This window comes from Meles meles, chromosome 18 (genome assembly GCF_922984935.1).
Source record: "Meles meles chromosome 18, mMelMel3.1 paternal haplotype, whole genome shotgun sequence".
NCBI lineage: Eukaryota > Metazoa > Chordata > Mammalia > Carnivora > Mustelidae > Meles > Meles meles.
The window spans coordinates 51,087,973-51,108,103 of record NC_060083.1 but is presented as its reverse complement, the minus strand read 5'-3'; the positions used below and the strand labels follow the sequence as shown (position 1 = coordinate 51,108,103).

Below are 20,131 nucleotides of genomic sequence, written 5' to 3'. Positions count from 1 at the left end.
CACGACTGAAAAAAACGATTTCTCACAGACATCCTCACATCAGGGAGATCTAATCTTCGTTTGGGCTATGTCTTGAGTTTCATCAGAGAATCGGAAATACATAGCTATGTGGCGAAACATTTTCTTCTTTTCTTGTGACTAAAGTTATCTCAAGCAAAATCTGACCTAGTTAAATGCGGCGGTCTGACATCAGCCAGAGAAAACGTGGTGCTGGAACTTGCCGACTCTGTTTTCCAACTGTGATTTATACTAACCATTAACACGTCTGCAGTCGACACGTCTCCATCTGCTGCCTCACACGGAGACTCGTGGCCCCGGACGGAAAGCCACAGGCAAATGACGGGCACCCACTCTGAGCAGAAGGACAGATCGGAAGAACGGAGGTGCTCTTTGTTTGTCCTGCAGGCTCCCTAACCTTGAACTAAAGGCATTCTCTTCTCCTAAACTGTCTGAGGATGATGGGGGGGGCGTTGTAGCTGGCCGCCAGCAACTAAACTCCAGACCCAGAAGAGATGTAAGGAGTTTTCTGTACTCCTGGTCCTTTTCAACCCCGTTTTAAAAATGTACTGTGAATACAGGATGACCTATTCAAAGTAGTCCTCCAAAAAACTATTTTGGAAAGGATCATTGGGATCCATTGGTTCATTAGCAATGTTTTCCAACCTTATCTTATTTTTTTTTAAAAAAAGTTATATTGTAGTTTCAAGATATCTCTGAAGTAGAAAAGTAGTACTACCAAATCAGGAAAACAATAAGGACATGCATTGTTTCAAATGTGTTACAAGACCACAAGTTTTAAGAGGGTAAATGTTTTCCTTTGGATTTTACCAAAGTTCATTCAAAACAATTTTTAGACTGTAGGATAATTAAGATAGCTATTTAAATTTTATATTTTTATACAAGTTCAGTGGGGTTATTTTATAAGAATCAAAAGACATGAAAAACAAGGGTAGTTTTTTGCCCCAGATTTTGATGAATTTTGATACATCTTGGACAAACATATTTCTTTTTAATGCTGTCCTTAAACAAAACAGTTAGCAAAATATTGGAATTGCCATATATAATGTCACATTTTAATGTAAACATCAAATAAGGTACCAAAATTTTTACTGGAGGGGGGAAAAAAAAACCAAACCTTAGAGCGGCACAATTCTTTATACCACTGGAGAGGGGGGGAAGCCAGATTACAAACATTTACACATGCATAGTGAGAAAAAAAGGATTTTACTAAATTCACGCATTTTTAAAATAGTTATCAAGTCTACTAAGCACCAACAATCCTAAAAATTTTTCAGCTTCATGATTTGTTTAAAAAAAAACACACACACACTATCAAATTAACGTTAAAAACAAGCTTAAAGTATAGCTTGTCCAAAAAATAACTAAATATGCCAATGTTTTTTCATGTTACAAAAAACAGTGGCATACAAAATACACCTGCAAAGAATGCCTTTAACTCTATCCTACAGTGGATGGAGATTACAACAGCACATCATACATAGTCTAAAACTATAAAAGTTTTAGAATGCAGCATCTTGTCACAAAAAAAAAAAAAAGCTGATAAAACTTAAAGTATTTAGAAGATGCTGCCCCTTTATTTTAAAAAATTTTAAATGAATTTAAGCAAAAATAACATACATTTGTACATCAACTGGCCATTTCTGGTACAGAAACCCAGCATATGGTAATATTATTGAATAAATGTAAATGCTACTTACAATTTTTTTTCTTTTTAAATACATTTTAGACAAAGTTTTTTTTTCCTTTTTTTTTAATAGTTGCACAATTAACCTCTTAGCTGCTAGCTTGATGCAAACATATGTAACAATACACAAATTTAAAAATATTTTTTATTCTACATAAAAGCTGTCAAAAGACTCACGTCAAAAATGCAAAATAATGGAATATACTTTTAAAAAATTAGTCGCAAGTCTAGCAGCAAAGCAAGTAAGTGAGAACATATTTAATATGAAAACAAAGGGAACTGTGCATCTACAGATGAAGTCCAACTATCTTAATTCTACTGATACAAACAGAAATTAAAACATTCTCCCTTGAGGGAAAAAAAAAAGTGATTATTTAAAATAGGAGTAAAAGCCATTGCTGCCTGACGAGCTCCCCAGGCTAAGTTCCTGGAACAGAGACAGAGGGTCGCTACTCTTCTTGGCCTGCTCAGGCTGGGGCCTGGGCTTGGGAGGGGCCCGCAAAGCACTGGCATAAGACATGGCGGGCTTGCCGCCCGCAGAGCTCTGCTGGCTACTGCTGTTGGCCGACTCCACGATCTGCTTGTTGGGCATGAGAGGGGGGAACTGGCCGAGATGCTGCAGCACATTATAGTTGAAGGAACTGGACACCTCGAGGTTCTCAGACTTCAGCTGATCCTCAGGGGGTTTGACGGTCTTGGGTGGAACTAAAAGCAGAGAACAGTAATGAGGATTTGAGGGCATGCCCAGCAACATCCGTGCATCTCGTCGGCTCACGGTGTCACACCTGGTTCTCACCTCCAGGAACTCAGTGACAGTATAGCCACGAGGACGGACCACTTCTGCCACAGAATGTTGAAATCACAACACATCTAATCAAACGTCTCCATTTCATTAATAACACTTGCAAAAGAATGAACTATGCAAACTGGAATAGCTGACATATAAAAACGAGAGGTCAAAGCCGAAGGTTTGCTTCAAAAATCTGTTTTACATGTGTACGCTGTGATATTTATTACAGTAACTGCTCAACTTTGAAAATGGGAACATACATGTTCTTTCTTAAACAGAAAGGGTCTATATATGTGGACTTCTGATCAAACAGCTCTTATGATTAACTTAAGTAAAAGTAACACTGGATTTCATTTCGTAAAGATTTTATTTATTTATTTATGTATTTGTCAGAGAGAGAGAGCACACAAGCAGGCAGAGTGGCAGGCAGAGGCGGAGAGAGAAGCAGGCTTCCCGCCAAGCAAGAAGCCCAATGTGGGACTCCATCCCCGGACTCTGGGATCATGACCCGAGCAGAAGGCAGAGGCTTAACCGAATAAGCCACCCAGGCATCCCTGGGTTCCGTTTCTTAAGAATGCCCTCTTTTCTTATAATATATAAGTAAACAAAGAATATGGTGGAGGAAAAATGGCTATAAATTTTTCTTCACATTTCCTATATGTAATTTGCCTGATTCTTAACATCCTTTAAGATTCGACTCCACTCTTCCCTAATTTTATTGTCTGCTAAACCAAGACCTGTTTTTAAACACTGCTTTTTTCAATCTTTTAAATGTTTAACTAAAGTGGGGGGGGAGGAAAAGTGATTTTCCCTCTATTCTTGTGATTCTTAGCTGAGACACCCCCTATATTAAGACAGATTAACAGGAGAAAAACAAACAAAAGTTTAATAAACATGTACGCCTTCTGTATACACGAGGGAGATCCAGGAAACTTGAACAACTCCCTGACATGGCCCAAGCCAGCAATTAAATAATATCTCCAGCTAAAGGCAAAAGATGTTGGGGGGAGGGGGCGGTTATGCAAGGTTACCAGGAAAGGCCCAGTGCACAAGGGTGAAGTTGTTACGCAGGGTTAAGTTATTTTAAGGGTCAACTGTTGTTTTCTCCAGGGATACTTTCCAGAAATTCAGAATCCTCCTCCTCTTCCTGGTACAGAAAGGGAGATACTCTAACAAATAGAGATTTCCCTTGTAAATGTACAACTTTCTTACAAAAGGGTAACTCTCACCCAGTTTTCAAAGCTTCTGCGTATAGTTTCTTAAAATAATCAGCCTAAAATAATCGTTATGCCAAAAAACCTTACTTGAGGGTGGTAAATGCTGCTCCCCTTCACTAACACTGTATTGGATTATACATATTCGCTGAGGATAATTTGGAAACTACAGAAAAAGTCAAAGAGGAAAACAAGTCATTCACCTTTTCCTATACCAGAGATAAGCCTTAACCTGGTGTGCTTCTTCCTAAAGACATCATATAACAGACTTTTCCTAAGTTATTTAGGTAACATTTGGCTTTTAGAAATTTGGATTATAATCCAACTTTTCACACCTTTAAATACTGTGATAAGTGTTATTATAGACAAATATTTCTAAAATATTCATGACTATTTCCTTACGATAAACCCCTAGAAGGATAATGCCTGAGTCCTAAGGTATATACATAATTACAGCTTTCGATAACTACAGCCAACGTCCCCCAGATAGATACTGCCTACATGCACTCTGCCAACAATGCCTGCCCGTTTCTCTACCCAGTCACAACACTGGGGGTTCTTTGTTTTTTGTTTTCAGTCTTAGCCTATTTTATAAATAAATATCTTGTTGCAGCCCTAATTTGCATGTCTTTGATTACTGATGCTTACGGATTTTTTCCCCTATGTTTATTATCTATCTATTTGTGCACTGACATGGTAAAGTGAAAATACTTCACTTTTCAGTCTTAGCATTTCATTGAATCAACATGCTAATTTCAGAGTACTACCTTAAAACTTAAGAAATTAATGAATTTGTTCAGGGACACCTATGTGGCTCAATTCATTAAGCATCTGATTCTTGATTTTGGCTCAGGTCATGATTTCAGAGTCACAGGACAGAGCCCCACATTAGGCTCCAGGCTCAGCTCGAGTCTCAAGATTCTCTCCCTTTCCCTCTCTACCCTTCCCTTGCTCACAAGGTTGTTCTCTGTCTCTTTCTTTACAAACAAATAAATAAATAGAATGTTTTTTTTAAAAAATTCATAACATTGTTCAAAATTAGTTTAGGGATACCTGGGTGGCTCAGTCGGTTGGTTAAGAGTCTGCCTTTGGCCCAGGTCATGATCTCAGGGTTCTAGGATCAAGCCCCACATCAGGCTCTCTGCTCAGCAGGGAAGTCAGCTTCACCCTCTCCCTGTACCGCTCATACCGCTCCCCAATAAATAACATCTTTTTAAAAAATTAGTTTAAGAGGCACCTGGGTGGCTCAGTGGGTTGAGCCTCTGCCTTCGGCTCAGGTCAGTCTCAGGGTCCTGGGATCAAGCCCCAAATCAGGCTCTAGGCTCAGCAGGGAGGCTGCTTCCTCCTCTCCCTCTGCCTGCCTTTCTGCCTACTTGTGCTCTCTTTGTCAAATAAATTAATAAAATCTTTTTTAAAAATTAGGTTAAGGAGGTGCCTGGATGGCTTAATTGTTAAGCATCTGCCTTTGGCTCAGGTCATGATCGCAGGGTCCTGGGATTGAGCCCCACACTAGGTTCCCTGCTCAGTGGGAGCCTGCTTCTCCCTCTCCCATTCCCTCTGCTTGTGCTCCCTCTCTCGCTGTGTCTCTCTCTGTCAAATAAATAAATAAAATCTTTTTAAAAAATTAGCTTAAGCCACCTAACATATTTTTAGAACATTTCTCACTTGTTTATCGATGATGTCACTGATTTTGTAAAACAATTACTTTTAGGAGCATTAGTTTAACAAACATTTCATGATGAATTACTAAATTGTACTCCTAAAACGAGTATTACACTGTATGTGAACTAAAATTTAAATAAAAACTTGAAACATAAAAAAAAAAAGGCAAACATTTCAATATAACAGTGGCCTGTACTAGCAACCATAATGTATTTTATTGGTTGTTCAAAAACTTGTTCTTATTCACTAAGATTTAGTTAACCATGTTCTCATTTTCGTGACAATATAATTAGAGTATAAAATATTTTCAACTAAATAATCAATACTTACAAAATAAGCACAGAGGCAGTTTCACCTAATGCCTACACACTTAATGAACCACAAATCTGAGATGTCTATTAATGTGACTTATCACGTATTCTCCAAAGAAGAGAAACCATCCTTTAAAACCATCACTAATCTGACACCCAGTGATCTTCTTCAAAGTGCGTATCTCTAGGGATGCCTGGGTGGCTCGGTTGGTTGGACGGCTGCCTTCAGCTCAGGTCATGATCCCGGAGTTCCTGGATCGAGTCCCGCATCGGGCTCCCAGCTCCATGGGGAGTCTGCTTCTCCCTCTGACCTTCTCCTCGCTCATGCTCTCTCTCACTGTCTCTCTCAAATAAATCAATAAAATCTTAAAAAAAAAAAAAAAGTGCGTATCTCTAGCTAATCTTACATTTTCACCCAAACATCACTAGAGAATGTCTGATGGAGTATGCAGCGCCCTGGGGCGGGGCTGGGGGGGACACCACCAGGCGTAAAGGCTGAGCCGTGTGACCAGCCTGCCCATGACCCCAGCTCCTCAAGCACACAAAACCTATCCGCTTATCTTCTTCCTCAGCAGACACTGTCCAAGAGCGGGACATGTGATCAGTGACAAAACAGGAAATCCAAAGTTCAGAAAGGTCACAGACACAATTCTCTGCTCTCAGGCTTTCAATCATGGAAAAAATATGACCACATCAGACACAATGACCACTTTTAAATACCAATCCAATTCAATATGAACAGTTTTCTTTAACTGAAGAAGTCTCAAACTTCAGAAAGGAGTTGCCCGCGCGGGGACTATCTTCCTTCTGATTACCCCTGGCTAAGGCTGCATTCCTCTAAAAGGAATAAATAAATAAATACTAATGGATAGGAAGTTGTGCTTCAGGAAACTCGTGGTCTTGAGTTCATTTTTTAACACTTAACTGTTACTTTCAGCTAAAGAATACTACAATTTGTCTGCTAGTTATGACAATATAATAACCGTATATTTGTGGAAAGGACCCCATAAAATGATATGTGCTTTGGACAGTTATTTAGAAACTTTCTACCATATCAGTTCAAGTCAGGTTTTTACTGGTTTGGGCCAAAACTTACCTTACAATTTAAGGTGGGGAAAAAAAAAATAAGAGAGAGAGAGAGAGAAAGGACGTTGTCCTTAAAATAAATTATAATAACTACTCACCCATCAAAAAGAATGAGATCTTGCTGTCTGCAATGACACGGACAGAACTAGAGTGTATTATCCTAACTGAAATAAGTCAGTCAGAGGAAGACACATAATATGATTTCACTTATACGTGGGATTTAAGAAACAAAACAGATGAGGGGCGCCTGGGTGGCTCAGTGGTTTAAGCCGCTGCCTTCGGCTCAGGTCATGATCTCAGGGTCCTGGGATCGAGTCCCGCATCGGGCTCTCTGCTCGGCAGGGAGCCTGCTTCCCTCTCACTCTCTCTGCCTGCCTCTCTGCCTACTTGTGATCTCTCTCTGTCAAATAAGTAAATAAAATCTTTAAAAAAAAAAAAAAGAAACAAAACAGATGAACATAAGGGAAGGGAAGGAGAAATGAAATAAGAGAAGAACAGAGTGGGAAGAACACCACAAGAGGCTCTTAACTCTAGGAAATAAACTGAGGGTTGCGGAGGGGTTGGGGATGGGGTACCAGAGTGAGGGGTATTAAAGAGGACATGTCATGTAACGAGCACTGGGTGTTCTGTGCAAGTGCTGAATCATTGAACTCTACCCCTGAAACTAATAATACAGTATATGTTGACTAAATTGAATTTGAATTTTAAATTATTTAAAATAAAAATAAATTTAAAAATAAAAACGAAAGTATAATTTAAAAGTAAATGATAATAAACAAAACAACTAAAAATTAACAAGTCCTTATCACTGATTTGTAATGAGACATTTCTCAAGAAATCCAGGTATGATAATAGGAGCGTATGTATGTCACACCGTTAAAATGACAAAGGAACCTCAGCAAAAATACAGCTGCTTATACATTGTAGGTGTCCATGAACGTTTAAAAATTAAAATGACAACAATGTCTCTTGCCAGGAAACAAAACCGAAATCTTTCTAATGCTTTTGTCCTACTATGTCTATTGTTCTAAAAATACGCCTACATGGCACATACTCAAAACTGGGCAGTTACAGAAACAACAGATTCACATTCTGAAGATGAACAAAATTAAATTCAAATACAAAGGTCGATGCCACCAGGGCAGAAAATCATCCAACAGAGATCACAGGCTTATTCACAAAAATCAGTGTCTATAGCCTACAAAGAGAAGGCTACAGGTTGGAGAACTCAAATAATATCATTTGTTTCCTCACATTTAATATTAAAAAAAAAAAGAGGAAAGATAAAAGTGCATTTACTTGCATTCAAGGCTAAAGACTTCAGATTTCACTGAACTACACAGTATAGGGCCATTCCAATGCCTTTCTATGCCTTTTTTTATCCCCCCCTTTAGCCTCAGATTTCTCAGTCCATTAGAATACAAGGAACAAACACAAGATTTCTAGATCTCAAAATGTTGGACTTTATTAGTTTCTCTCCTGGCCAAACTCTACTGTGTAGCAAACTGTCAATGACTTTATTGACAATAAATCCTTGAAAACTGATGCTGACCCAACAAACTCCCCCCACCCCTAATCCTGGGGAGAGGCTGGGGTGGGGGTGGGGGTGGGTTGATCAAAAGCCAGAAAACAAACTTCTCCCAAGCAAAGGTGACTCTATTTAGAAATCCAGTTTAAATTCCACTTCTTTCATTCATCCACAGGTCAAAATGATCAAAGTGATGAGCTCCCAGAGACAGATCTACTCCCCTTCCAGAGCATAACATGGACTCAACGTAGTGCTGAATTAAATTAACACTGTACGCCTGAGACACACCCATGAGCTAAGAGCATCTGATATTATCCCAAGACAATAATGTCAACAGGGGCCGGGGGAGCGGAAGAAGGACTCCAGTATCCGGGAGCGGACAGTTACAACTGCGGTTGGAAGAACCCACCAACTCCATCTTACCGATCAACTCTCTGGGCTGAGCTGTCCTGCTGGATCCATTACACGGAATGTTCTGATAGGGGGTAGATGAGGTGGTGTTTACCCAGGACTCCGGGGATGAAAAGTTGAAAGAAGATTGGTTATTATGGTCCTGAAGCTCTTTACACTGAGCAAGACTGTCTTGAGGAGTGCTTACTTCTTCAGAACAAGGCTGGACTGAGCTAGATGAGATTCTTCTTTGGTACAAGGGCCGACCAGGTCCTCTGGGTTCATACTACACAAAGAAAAAGGGCATTTCGTAAATCAGTGACACCTACACCCCCTGCCCCACTTCGGTACACAGCAATCGCACTGTATTATATAGCAATGCTCAAAATACTGTCCACTGTGACGATGACCCCCTCCCTACCACCCGGCCCGGAAAAGCAGCCTGAGCTCTGGAGCTCAGGCTCCAGTTCAGGAGACCTGGGTTCAAAACTCAGTTCTGGCCCTTAGCAGGCAGTCCTATGATGACACACGTCTACTTTCTGATTCTGTTTTCTTATCTGTAAGATACAGAGCTCAACAGAGCTCAACTACCTGTCTTTGGTTCTAAGACCTGTCTTTGGTATCTAAGATTGCCATCTTAGGTAACATTAGATTAAGAACGAAGAAACTTACCTGCTCAAATTAAACTACAGTCACAGTCAACTGAACCACAGCTGCCCTGAACAGTAACCCATTCTCGACCTCTCTCCCGTGCCAAACCTTTACAGCCTCCCGATTTATTATTATTCCTTAGACTTGATGGCAAGACATGACTCCCCCAACCCCACATGAAGCGCTCCTGATTGCGCTCACTCTCTGCACATCCTTTCACATACAGTCTTCGACTGTCACAGAACATTATTCTCTTCAAAAATTCCTTAGGCCACCTGGGTGGCTCAGTGGGTTAAGCGTCTGCCTTCAGCTCAGGTCATGATCTCAGGGTCCTGGGATCCAGCCTCGTCTTGGGCCACACTTATCCCTTTCCCTCTGCCCCTCCCTCCTGCTCATGTGTGCGCGCATGCGTGATATCTTTCTCTCTCTCTCTCTCTCCAGTAAATAAATATAATCTTTCTTTCAAAATTCCTTTAGGGCACCTGGGTAGCTCAGTCAGTTAAGCATCTGACTCTTGGTTTCAGCTCAGGTCATGATCTCGAGGTCATGAGATCAAGCCCCACATCAGAGGAGACAATCTCTTTCCCTTTTCCCCCACTTGTGCTCCTCGCCTCTCTCTCTCTCTCTCTCAAAAAAAAAAAAAAACAAAAAAAAAAAACCATCCTTTATAAATCTGAAACCCAACTAACTTACTCCTTGTATCTTCTCCTCCCTAAACTGCACAGCCCAGATCCCTTTAATGCTCTCAACAAGAGCCATCAGTCAGCCATTTCAAGGTTTTTACCGTTGCCCACAGACTCTCCGATTCCCTCCTGCCTCACTGCTGTGACCGACACTCCGCCTCTGTCTTGGTGGCAAGGCAGCATGAGGGGCGGTAAGGTTTGCAGCCTCAGTCTGGAGCCAGACTGAGGCTGCAAACCTCTTTTTACCAGCCAGCACTGTCACCTGGGCAAGTGGCCCAACCTCTTGGGAGCTTTGTCTGTAAACGGAGCTTCGTTACCCACAGGACCTACCTCTTAGGGCTGTGGTGAGAACTAAATGAGTTCAGCATGCACAGCATTAGGCACTGTTCCTGGCACACAGGAAGGGTTTGTTGTCATACAAGTGTTTTAATAAGCATATAAAGGTAAGACCCCACGTAGATCTTAAATGATGGAATGAGACTGACGGACTATTGCACTCCTCTCCCGCCTCCCCAACTGTAACATTTATTATTCAGTTTGTGATCACTATGGTTCTGAGGAATCTGTCTTTTGCCACTGTTGTTAGCAGTAACTGGAAATCCGGAACAGGAGATTAGATTACAAAGGAGAGAAAGAGAGATGAATTAGCACAGTAATCACAGGATGTTTGCTGGGAATATAAAACAGCAGCAAACTGATATTCTCAAGCCAACTAAACAGAAGACACTGGATATAAGCACTGTGAGGGTAAAGTCATCCCAGATGAATCACTAGGATATAAGGCAGGAAAGGGAATGGGCTTGGACTGTCTGCCCTTATTCAGAAGGCAGGAAAGGACAGGAGGAGAGCAATTTTCTCACTATTAAATGATGAGTTTCCAGATTGTTTCTTCATTTCTAAACTCTCGTTATGGGATGACAAAGGCAAGAGTTATCCTTCCATCTGGCTAGTTCTTTTTTTCGTGTACCTTTATTGCTCTTCTGTCCTTAAGTATAATACTGAAATTCACCTTTAATTTTGCTCTGCTTTAAAAGAATGTTTTCAGTGATCAAGATCATTCTGAATGTGATTCCAGTTTTCTAGAATATAACTGCCATCTGTGAATTTAATCAGCATATTTGATGATTAAATTATGATTAAATTATGATGTTCCGTAGAGTAACCAACGCTCCTAAAATGCTTCACTGTCTCTAGAGCTAAGTAATCCCTGAATGACTGATAACAATAGCCTGTGCAATGTGTCTTTTTTATCAAGGGTTGTTACCAAGACCATCAGCTCCTAGAATCAAAATGAAGTGTTTCTTTGTATCACCATGCCCTGAGTATTTAGTAATAAGCCCAGCCACGATCTGCCAGGAATCACATTCTAAAGTCTTTACATGTAAATATGAAAATACAAAACTAACATCTGTTAAGGCCTCAGAAAGAACAGGTTATGATAATCAAATACCCTGGTGATACAGAACACTAAATAAACTGATATAAATTTCAGGTATTAGCTTTATAAGCCTTTTTGCATTAAATACTATGCATATGTATGCTGGTAGTAAAAACAAAATATCTTTTTACGATGAACAGATACACATAAACCGCAAAGCTTAAATGAGGAAAACTAAAAATCAGAAAGTGAGGAAAAGCTGAAATGAAAGGAGACAATACCAAATTAAGCTTTTCAGAAAACGTGTATCATTTGTATCATTCAACTGAAATCCACAAAAAATCACACAGTTGACATGCACAGCAGGAACTGTGGAAGTACTGTGTAACATACTTATTATAAGAGTCCCTAAGCAGCTATTGACAAAGATGAATGTGCAGATGAAATATGAAATTCAATTTCAAATCACATCATAAATATGATTGATCCTTTCTGTCAGAAAAGGAACCAAAACTTCAAATTGTTTTTTAAAAGTCTGCTGGTACACACAGATGAAGGTAATGCATGAAAATATGATTTGCTACTTTCGAATCTGTCCTCAAAGGAATCTGAGTAAAGGCAGAGAAATCTTGATGACAAGTGAAAAAATTGGTTCATATACCAAATAAACTACATTTTAGCATTTCTGTAGTTTTCAGCATCAGATTTGTACAGTTTTTGTTAGATTTACATCTAAGTATTTCATTTTTCTTTAAGCTATTGTAAATGGTATTGACTTGTACATTTTGGTTTCCAATTATACACTGCTATTATACAGAAATGAGACTGATTTATGTGTGTTGATCTTATATCCTGAAATCTTGCTATATTCATATTAGTAGAGGATTCCTGTCGGTTTATTTTCTGGATAGATTCCTTGTGCTTTCCTATGTTGATAATAATGTCATCTTTGAATAGGGAGAGTTTTATGTCTTCCTTTCCAATCCCCATGCCTTCGATTTCCTTTTCTTGCCATACTGCTTCGGCTAAGATTTCCAATACAATGTTGAACAGGAGTGTTGGAGTGGACATTTTATATTGTTCCTAGTCTTAAAGAGAAAGCATTCAGTCTCTGCCATTAAATATGATGGTAGCTTTAACAGGTTGAGGAATTTCTATTTCTAGTTTGCTAAGAGCTTTTATACATCACAGATATTATATTATATTAAATGTATGTGGCTTTGTGGGGGGTTTTTTGAGGGGGTAATATCTCTTGATACAATCTTGTGATTTTTTCGCTTTAGACAGTTTGATCGATTGCACTGATTTATTTTCAAATACCGAACCAGCTTTGCATTCTTTGACTCCGCACTCCCTAACTAGTGACAGGTGTATACTTTAAGTAGGTGCCACATGCCGACTGGCCCAGAGCAGGAATAAGACCTGGCGTGGTCATAGTGTATTCTGTTTTTTATATATTGCTGAATTCAATTTACTGAAGTTTTGTTGAGGATATTTGCATTAATGTTCACAAATATCAGTGTGTAGTTCTCCCTTTTTTGTACGGTCTTTGACTAGTTTTGGTATCAAAATAATGTTGACCATATATAATAAGCTGAAAAGTGTTCCCTTCTCTCCCATTCTCTGGAAGAGATTGTGTAAAGTGGTAGTATTTTTTTTTTTTAACATGTTTGAAGGAATTCAGTAGTGAGCTATCCAGGCGTGAAGATTTCTTCTTAGGAAGGTTTTTAAGCTACAAACTCAGTTTCTTTGACAGTCAATAAATATTTAACAAAAATTAAAATGCTGAAAGTTGAATACCATATTTTCATTTAATTTTCTCAAGATTTGAAGAAGAAATCTGTGAATATAAAGCACTCTCGGGCTCTTCTAACTTACTTCAATTTAGCTCCTCATAAGGTTATCATCTCATGTTTAAAGCAATGTGCTAGAGTTTCTTAGGGAGGTGCAGAGTAACCTAGAAAAAAAGAAAGAAACTAAAAAGGAGGGAGGAGAGGGGTATCCCTGTTAGATTGAAAACAATCAACACTAGCAAGCTAGGCAAAATGGGATGGATAAACTACAGTTTGCGACAATAATGTCTACAGATTCATGTGATATAATCTACTGAAAAGTACTTGATAGGGGTGCCTGGGTGGCTCAGTGGGTTAAGCCTCTGCCTTCAGCTCAGGTCATGATCTCAGGGTCCTGGGATGGAGCCACACATTGGGCTCTCTGCTCAGCAGGGAACCTGCTTCCCCCTCTCTCTCTGCCTGCCTCTGCCTACTTGTGATCTCTCTCTGTCAAATAAATAAATAACATCTTAAAAAAAAAAAAAAAAGGTACTTGATAAATTATAAAACAGTTTTTTTTTTTTAAAGGCATGATTCCCAGTTAGTGGGGGAGACTGGTTCAAGACTCCACTAAAATAATAATAAGTTAATATAAAAGACCCTCAACAATCAGGACCAAATGACCAGCATTAATAAAGGACACAATTTCTGGGCCATATGGAGACTCAATGGAGGAACAGTATCTGTGAAAGAAGCATGGAGTTAGAGCCACAAACTAAGATGAGAACCAATTCACCCTGCAGAAACACCAGCTACCATGAAAAGTAAAGGGATAAAATTGGAGGGGGGGATGTTAAATGTGCTGCTAAACAGCTGGTCTCACTCTGCATTCCCCCAACCACCAGAGGAATTCAAGCATTAAAAGATCCCCAGGGAAAAGCCTGCCAGGCAGTAAGTCCTAAGACGTGAACAAAACTCCCAAGTTGCTCGTTAGTGACATAGACAATTGAAGGTTACTAGACATATAAGGAGAGTTTCCAGCACAAAAGATGGTCATAGATAAACAAACAGAAGAAAAGGGAGGCCCAGAGGAAAAAAAGTAACAATGATGTTTTAAAAATATTTTTGAAATATTATTTTAGTTCTTACTAAAATTCTAAAATAAGACAGTAACAACAAACACTCAACTGGTTTCCTCGAAAAAGGCATTACGTTTATAAAAACAAAAGTAAGACATTATGAAAAAGGAAAAGCTTAGAATAAAGAACTCCTGGAAATGAAAACATTTGTGGGCTCAAATATAAAATGCAATAGGAGGGTTTGTAGATAAAATTAAATTTTAAAAAATCTTTCAGAAAGTAAGAAAAAATACAAAGATACCAAAATATGACAGGACCAAAAAAGATATGGAGAGTCCAGGAGGTCTAACAAATGCTTTAGAAAGAGACCCAGAGAAAAGAGATGATAGAACATTATCAAAAATATAATGTAAGACAATTTCAAAGAGCTGAAGGGTATGAGTCTTTCTCTAGAGCACTGCTGTCTGTAAGACCTTTCTGTGACGACGGAGATGTTCTGTACCTTCACTGTTCAATAAGGTGACCTCTAGCCACATGTGGCTACTGAGCAACTGAAATGTGGCTAGTAGAAGTAAGAAACAGATTATTTTATTTCATTTCATCTTAAACAATATCTAACCCATCTGGAATTCCTGTAGGTTTTTTTCTAAAAGATTTTATTTATTTATTTGACAGAGAAAGCGAGAGAGCACAAGCAGGCAGAGTAGCAGAGGGAGAGGGAGAAGCAGGCTCCCCACTGAGCAGGGAACCCAATGCAGGGCTCGATCCCAGGACCCTGGGATCATGACCTGAGCCAAAGGCAGATGATTAATGACTGAGACACCCAGGTGCCCCATTCCTGTAGGTTTTAACTACAAATAGATCTTGACTTAATTTACATCTCACATTTCCGTGGCTACATCATAATCCAAGCCACCACCATTCCCTTGTCCAGACAACTGACACTCTTCATTATTTCTTTTATATCATTTTAAAGGAATTATTTTTAAAATAAAATGCATTATCTAAGCAGAACTTTAGAAACAACTTTAATGTCAACATTAGGTTTATAAGATTCAATCATAATGATAGAAGCAAAATTTATCTTAATTTTTCAAACCGTGGTACATTTATCTCCGGGTTTTGTTACTGTTTTTCTTAAAAGAAAGGTATACTGAAATGAATGTGACTTTGTAGCAAAGTGCATTAACATCAATTTAGTTCTAAATAAAGAAAAATACCATCAGAAGCAGTTCACAGGCGAAGGCACTTACAATTTGCAAACAGTATCTTCCCACCAAGCAATGTTATTTTCCTACATCCAAACACAAGGTAATAGAGTAGATACTAGAATGAACGCAATATTACATCTAAGAGAGAAACGTCAGATTTGCTGCTGTGACATTTTGAGCTACCTTGACTCTATCTGGCTCTTGTTTACTCTTCTTGAATATGAAACAGTCAAGTTATCCATTACAGACCGCAACGCCTCCTACAGTGAGAAGTGTCAGCTTGGGTAGGAAATAAATATCCACAGAAGTTTGCCTTTAACTCATAACTATTTGTATTTTCTCTGAAGAACCATAATTATCCTAATTAAGCAAATTTCCTAGCTTCAAAAAACAAGGTAATGCCAGAGAATTTTTGTTTTATATTTAAAGAACACTGAGAAATGGGGGCGCCTGGGTGGCTCAAGTCAGTTAAGCATCCAACTCTGGATTTCAGCACAGGTCACGATCTCAGGGTCATGGGATCCAGCCCTGTGTCAGGCTCTGCACTCAACTCAGAGTCTGCCTGTCCCTCTCCCTCCTCCCGTCGCTCACTCGCTTGCTCTCTCTCAAATAAATAAAATCTTAAAAAAAAAAAAAAAAAAGATTCTCTGTCTCCCTCTGCCCCTCCCCCTCCCATCACTCCCTTTCTTTAAAAAAAAAAAAGAAGAAGAAGAAGAACATTGAGAAGCATAGTACATTCCTCATAGTTAATTTTCTGGTATTTGAGATTTCTGAATAAATCATTTAAACAGTCAAACATTCAGCAGCTGGAACCAGACAGCTTTTAAGAATCAAGAATTTGGGGGGGAAAAAAAATCAAGAATTCTAAAATGAACCATCCCTCCTCCCATCCTCCCCACCAAAAAGGAAAACCTCATAGAGCCAAAGATTTCATTCTTTGGTCCCAGGAACACAACGTGGTCCTCCCCACCCCACCCACATGTCTACCTCACGTAATCGCAATCACGTATTGTTTTCCAGGAAGACACCTAACTCGTGCCATAAAAAGCTGAAGAACAGTGTGAAGCAGAGGAGCCCGGGAGTCTGGAGTCTCAGATCCGCTGTAATTAGTAAAACTGCTTAAGCTGCAAGTCCCCCGGTATCTTGGTGCCTTGGTCGCCTTTAAAAAGGAGGAGTGAGAATAAATGCTCTTCAAGGCCTCAACTACTTTCAAAGCTCTGTTTTTGAAAAGAGTCTTCAATAAATCAGAGTCCTTCTCAATGAGAATATATTGTAACTCTTTTTTAAAGTAGGCTCTGTGCCCAGAGTGAAGCCCAATGTGGGGCTTGAACTTAAAACCCTGAGATCAAGACCTGAACTGAGATCAAGAGTTGGACGCCCAACTGACTAAGTCACCCAGGTGCTCCTTAACTCTTTTTTATTAAAATGTCCGAACATAGGGGTGCTTGGGTGGCTTAGTCAGTGAAGCGTCTGCCTTCTGCTCGGGTCACAATTCCAGGGTCCTGGGATCGAGTCCATACTGGGTTCCCTGCTCAGTGGGGAGCCCACTTCTCCCTCTCCAGCTCCGCCCTTGCTTGTGTTCCTTCTCTCACTATCTTTCTCTGTCATAAATAAATAAAATCTTTAAAAAAAAAAAATGTCCAGGGGCGCCTGGGTGGCTCAGTGGGTTAAAACCTCTGCCTTCGGCTCAGGTCATGATCCCATGGTCCTGGGATCGAGCCCCACATCGGGCTCTCTGCTAGCAAGGGAGCCTGCTTCCCTTCCCCTCTCTCTGCCTCTCTCTCCCTACTTGTGATCTCTCTCTCTCTGTCAAATAAATAAATAAAATCTTTTTTTAAAAAATGTCCAAACATAATCCATCAACAACTTTAACAACCATCAAAACTATGCTCTACCTGTTAAAGTAATTCAAATGTGATACCACATACAAGCCTATTTAAGTTATTTAAATTCAAAAACTATACAGCATGCCAACTGACTACAATAAAATGCATTCTGGCAATGAGTTTAAAATTTCAATTTTTTTCCCCCACAGAGGGAAATTTCTATGAAATTTACATTGAAAGACAAGGACCCACAGCTATAAAATTTCAGAGAAAGCCTCCTTGTCTGGGGAAAAAGAAAAAAATTCCAACAGAGAATGTCCTTTGGATTTCCACCTATACTTCAGCCCTGTGGGCTAATTAAAGATATAAACCATACTTTCCCTCCCTTCGTCCTTATTTCCTGACCATATTTTGTTTCCTGCTGTTCTGCACTGTTCTCAGTTTCTTTCAGGAAGACGCTCTTCCTTCTACGTCTGTCTCCTGCCAATCAGATTATTCCTTTACTTTTAGACGACAGCCCAACCAATGTCCAACACTCTAGTTTCATTTTAGAATTTTTGGGTCTAAATAATTTAATTATTTATTGCTTAAAGGCTCATATTATTCTGTCAGAGACCCTTGCTTCTCAGTTCAGCATCAACTCCATGTGCATTTGTGTTTATATTCTTTATGCTAAGCTGTGAAACCGCTATGTTGCTAAACAAATGATCGTCGTTTTCTGATAAGGCTGGTGCTAATATATATCTTTCTAAATATCAAAATATAATGCTAAAATCTCAAAAGTATATGTATAAATAGATAACTGGGGGAAAGGTCACAACTAAGTTAATTAGTGCTCTATTTAGAATTATACTATCAAAGCTAATCACTAAGGAAGAGCTAAATGCTCTAGTGAAAATTCCAAGTGTCATTAACTATGGTGCCAGGAATGTTCATTAAAATAGAACTTCTCATTTAAATGATTAGCTTTGATAATTTAAGCGTGAACAGAGGTCTAATTTATTAATCTATTGATTAACTGTCTCTATTATGTGCATCAGATGGCTTATTAGATACCGTACATTAATGATGCCTCTAAGAAGATGGCACTATTACCACCTGGTTACACAACGTAAGTCACAAGCTGTCCTCACCCACTTCTACAGTCAGAACAGGCAGAATGCCCACCAGCCAAGAATATAATCTTCAAGCCACATTTGTACAAGACTTTGCGCCAGAGAAGGGAACGTGGGGGTGTGGGGTAATCAGATAACACTAAAATCAAAACTACCAACTAACTTCAAAACCAGAGCTCTTTGAAGGAAAAAATGAAAACTAATAGATGAGTCAAAAGTGTCTTTGTTCAAAAACCAACACAGAAGGCAAGAGATGTTTCAAAGCAGATTCATCACAGAGGCACACATGTCCTGTCTCAGATGGCATCGGTAAATGCAACAGACTGAACGCCGGTCAAGGTGAGCGACTTACAAGCATCCATTCTCATCGGAAGGCCGTCACAACAATGCCACCGCTGCAACACAAAAGCATGCGGTTTCAAATTCTGAGAAATTTCCAGTGAAGCTTTTAAAAAAGAATTTTCCATGCATTCCTCATAAGCACTTTTAACCACACTATTTCATGGTGAAGCACATCCTACCTGGCAACATTTGTTCTGTACCAGGATCAGTACTGCTGGTTCTATGTTAAATGAAAGTTTTTAATGCGGTAAAACTAGGCCCGCTTAAGAAGAATGAGGATTTGTCTCTCAAGACAAAGTAACTGGAAAGTATAATGGGGAAAAAAAGATTCCACTCATAATAAAAAAACAAGGAACAATCAATGTAAATGTACCCAGGAATGAAGCTTCTGCTGAATTTTACAGTGGAACATCAGAAAATAAAAAAGGAAGGGAGGGAGAAAGGTGGGGGGGGGGATTAAAATACTGAAGATTGTACCAATTCCTAAATGAGAGGTTTAACAAATCTGTAAAGACAAAATTTCCCCTAATTTAAGCTACACTCTTGATGTAATTAAAAACAAAAAACAAAGAACAAGGGGCGCCTGGGTGGCTCAGTGGGTTGAAGCCTCTGCCTTCAGCTTGGGTCATGATCCCAGGGTCCTGGGATCGAGCCCCGCATCGGGCTCTCTGCTCTGTGGGGAGCCTGCTTCCTTCTCTCTCTCTGCCTTGCCTCTCTGCCCACTTGTGATCTCTGTCTGTCAAATAAATAAATAAAATCTTTTAAAAAACAAACAAAGAACAACCCAAGAAAGGTTCTTCTGTGGGTATGGGGGGCTGTGTGAGGGGAGGAAGAGTTCACAAAGAGTTATGGTAGAAAAACCAACAAATAACTCTCCGTTCTCCTGCCCACCCCGGAAGTGGGGGGGGGGGGGGAACAATGCAGTAAGAGAGACTTCATACTATCAAATTAGAACACTACAAAGCCTCAAAAATTACAAGAGTTCAATTCTGGTACAGAAAAGTAAATATAGCTAGATGAGGAGAAAAACTGAAAGTCTGGAAACAGATCTGAGTGTATACTGAAGAAGAGCATCCAACTCAGAAGTTAAGTTACAAAGTTGTCATACAAAGTAGCAGATCTCATATAGAAAAAATTACCCTTGCAAAATTGTGAATCATGCCAAAATTATTAGAAACTGAACCCTTGCAAGCTCCGAAGCCAAGAATTATCTTCTACTGTTTCTCTTTACATTTCATCTCTCCCACCGCCACAGCAGTTAGCTGAAAGGCAAACATGATACGGTGCTATTATAAAAGAATCAGTATTGGATAAGAAAGCTACTATTCTCTTTAGTGACAACGCAGTAATTTAACGAGTATGAAGACAAGTGGCTAAATATTTAGAGA

The 20,131-nt window shown here is 39.4% G+C and overlaps 1 protein-coding gene across 3 annotated transcripts in view; it reads right to left on the bottom strand.

Annotated features, from left to right (window-relative positions):
• Positions 1–1,205: 1,205 nt before the first annotated feature.
• Positions 1,206–20,131, bottom strand: part of HELZ (helicase with zinc finger) — a 185,307-nt gene continuing 166,381 nt past the window's right edge. For all 3 annotated transcript variants that reach the window (XM_045984510.1, XM_045984509.1, XM_045984511.1), the window contains exons 33-34: positions 8,720–8,972; positions 1,206–2,410 (exon numbers count right to left, since the gene is read on the bottom strand). In XM_045984510.1, coding sequence (XP_045840466.1) covers positions 2,076–2,410; positions 8,720–8,972 — 588 coding nt within the window. In that variant the 3' untranslated portion in view covers positions 1,206–2,075. The remainder of the gene's footprint in view (positions 2,411–8,719; positions 8,973–20,131) is intronic.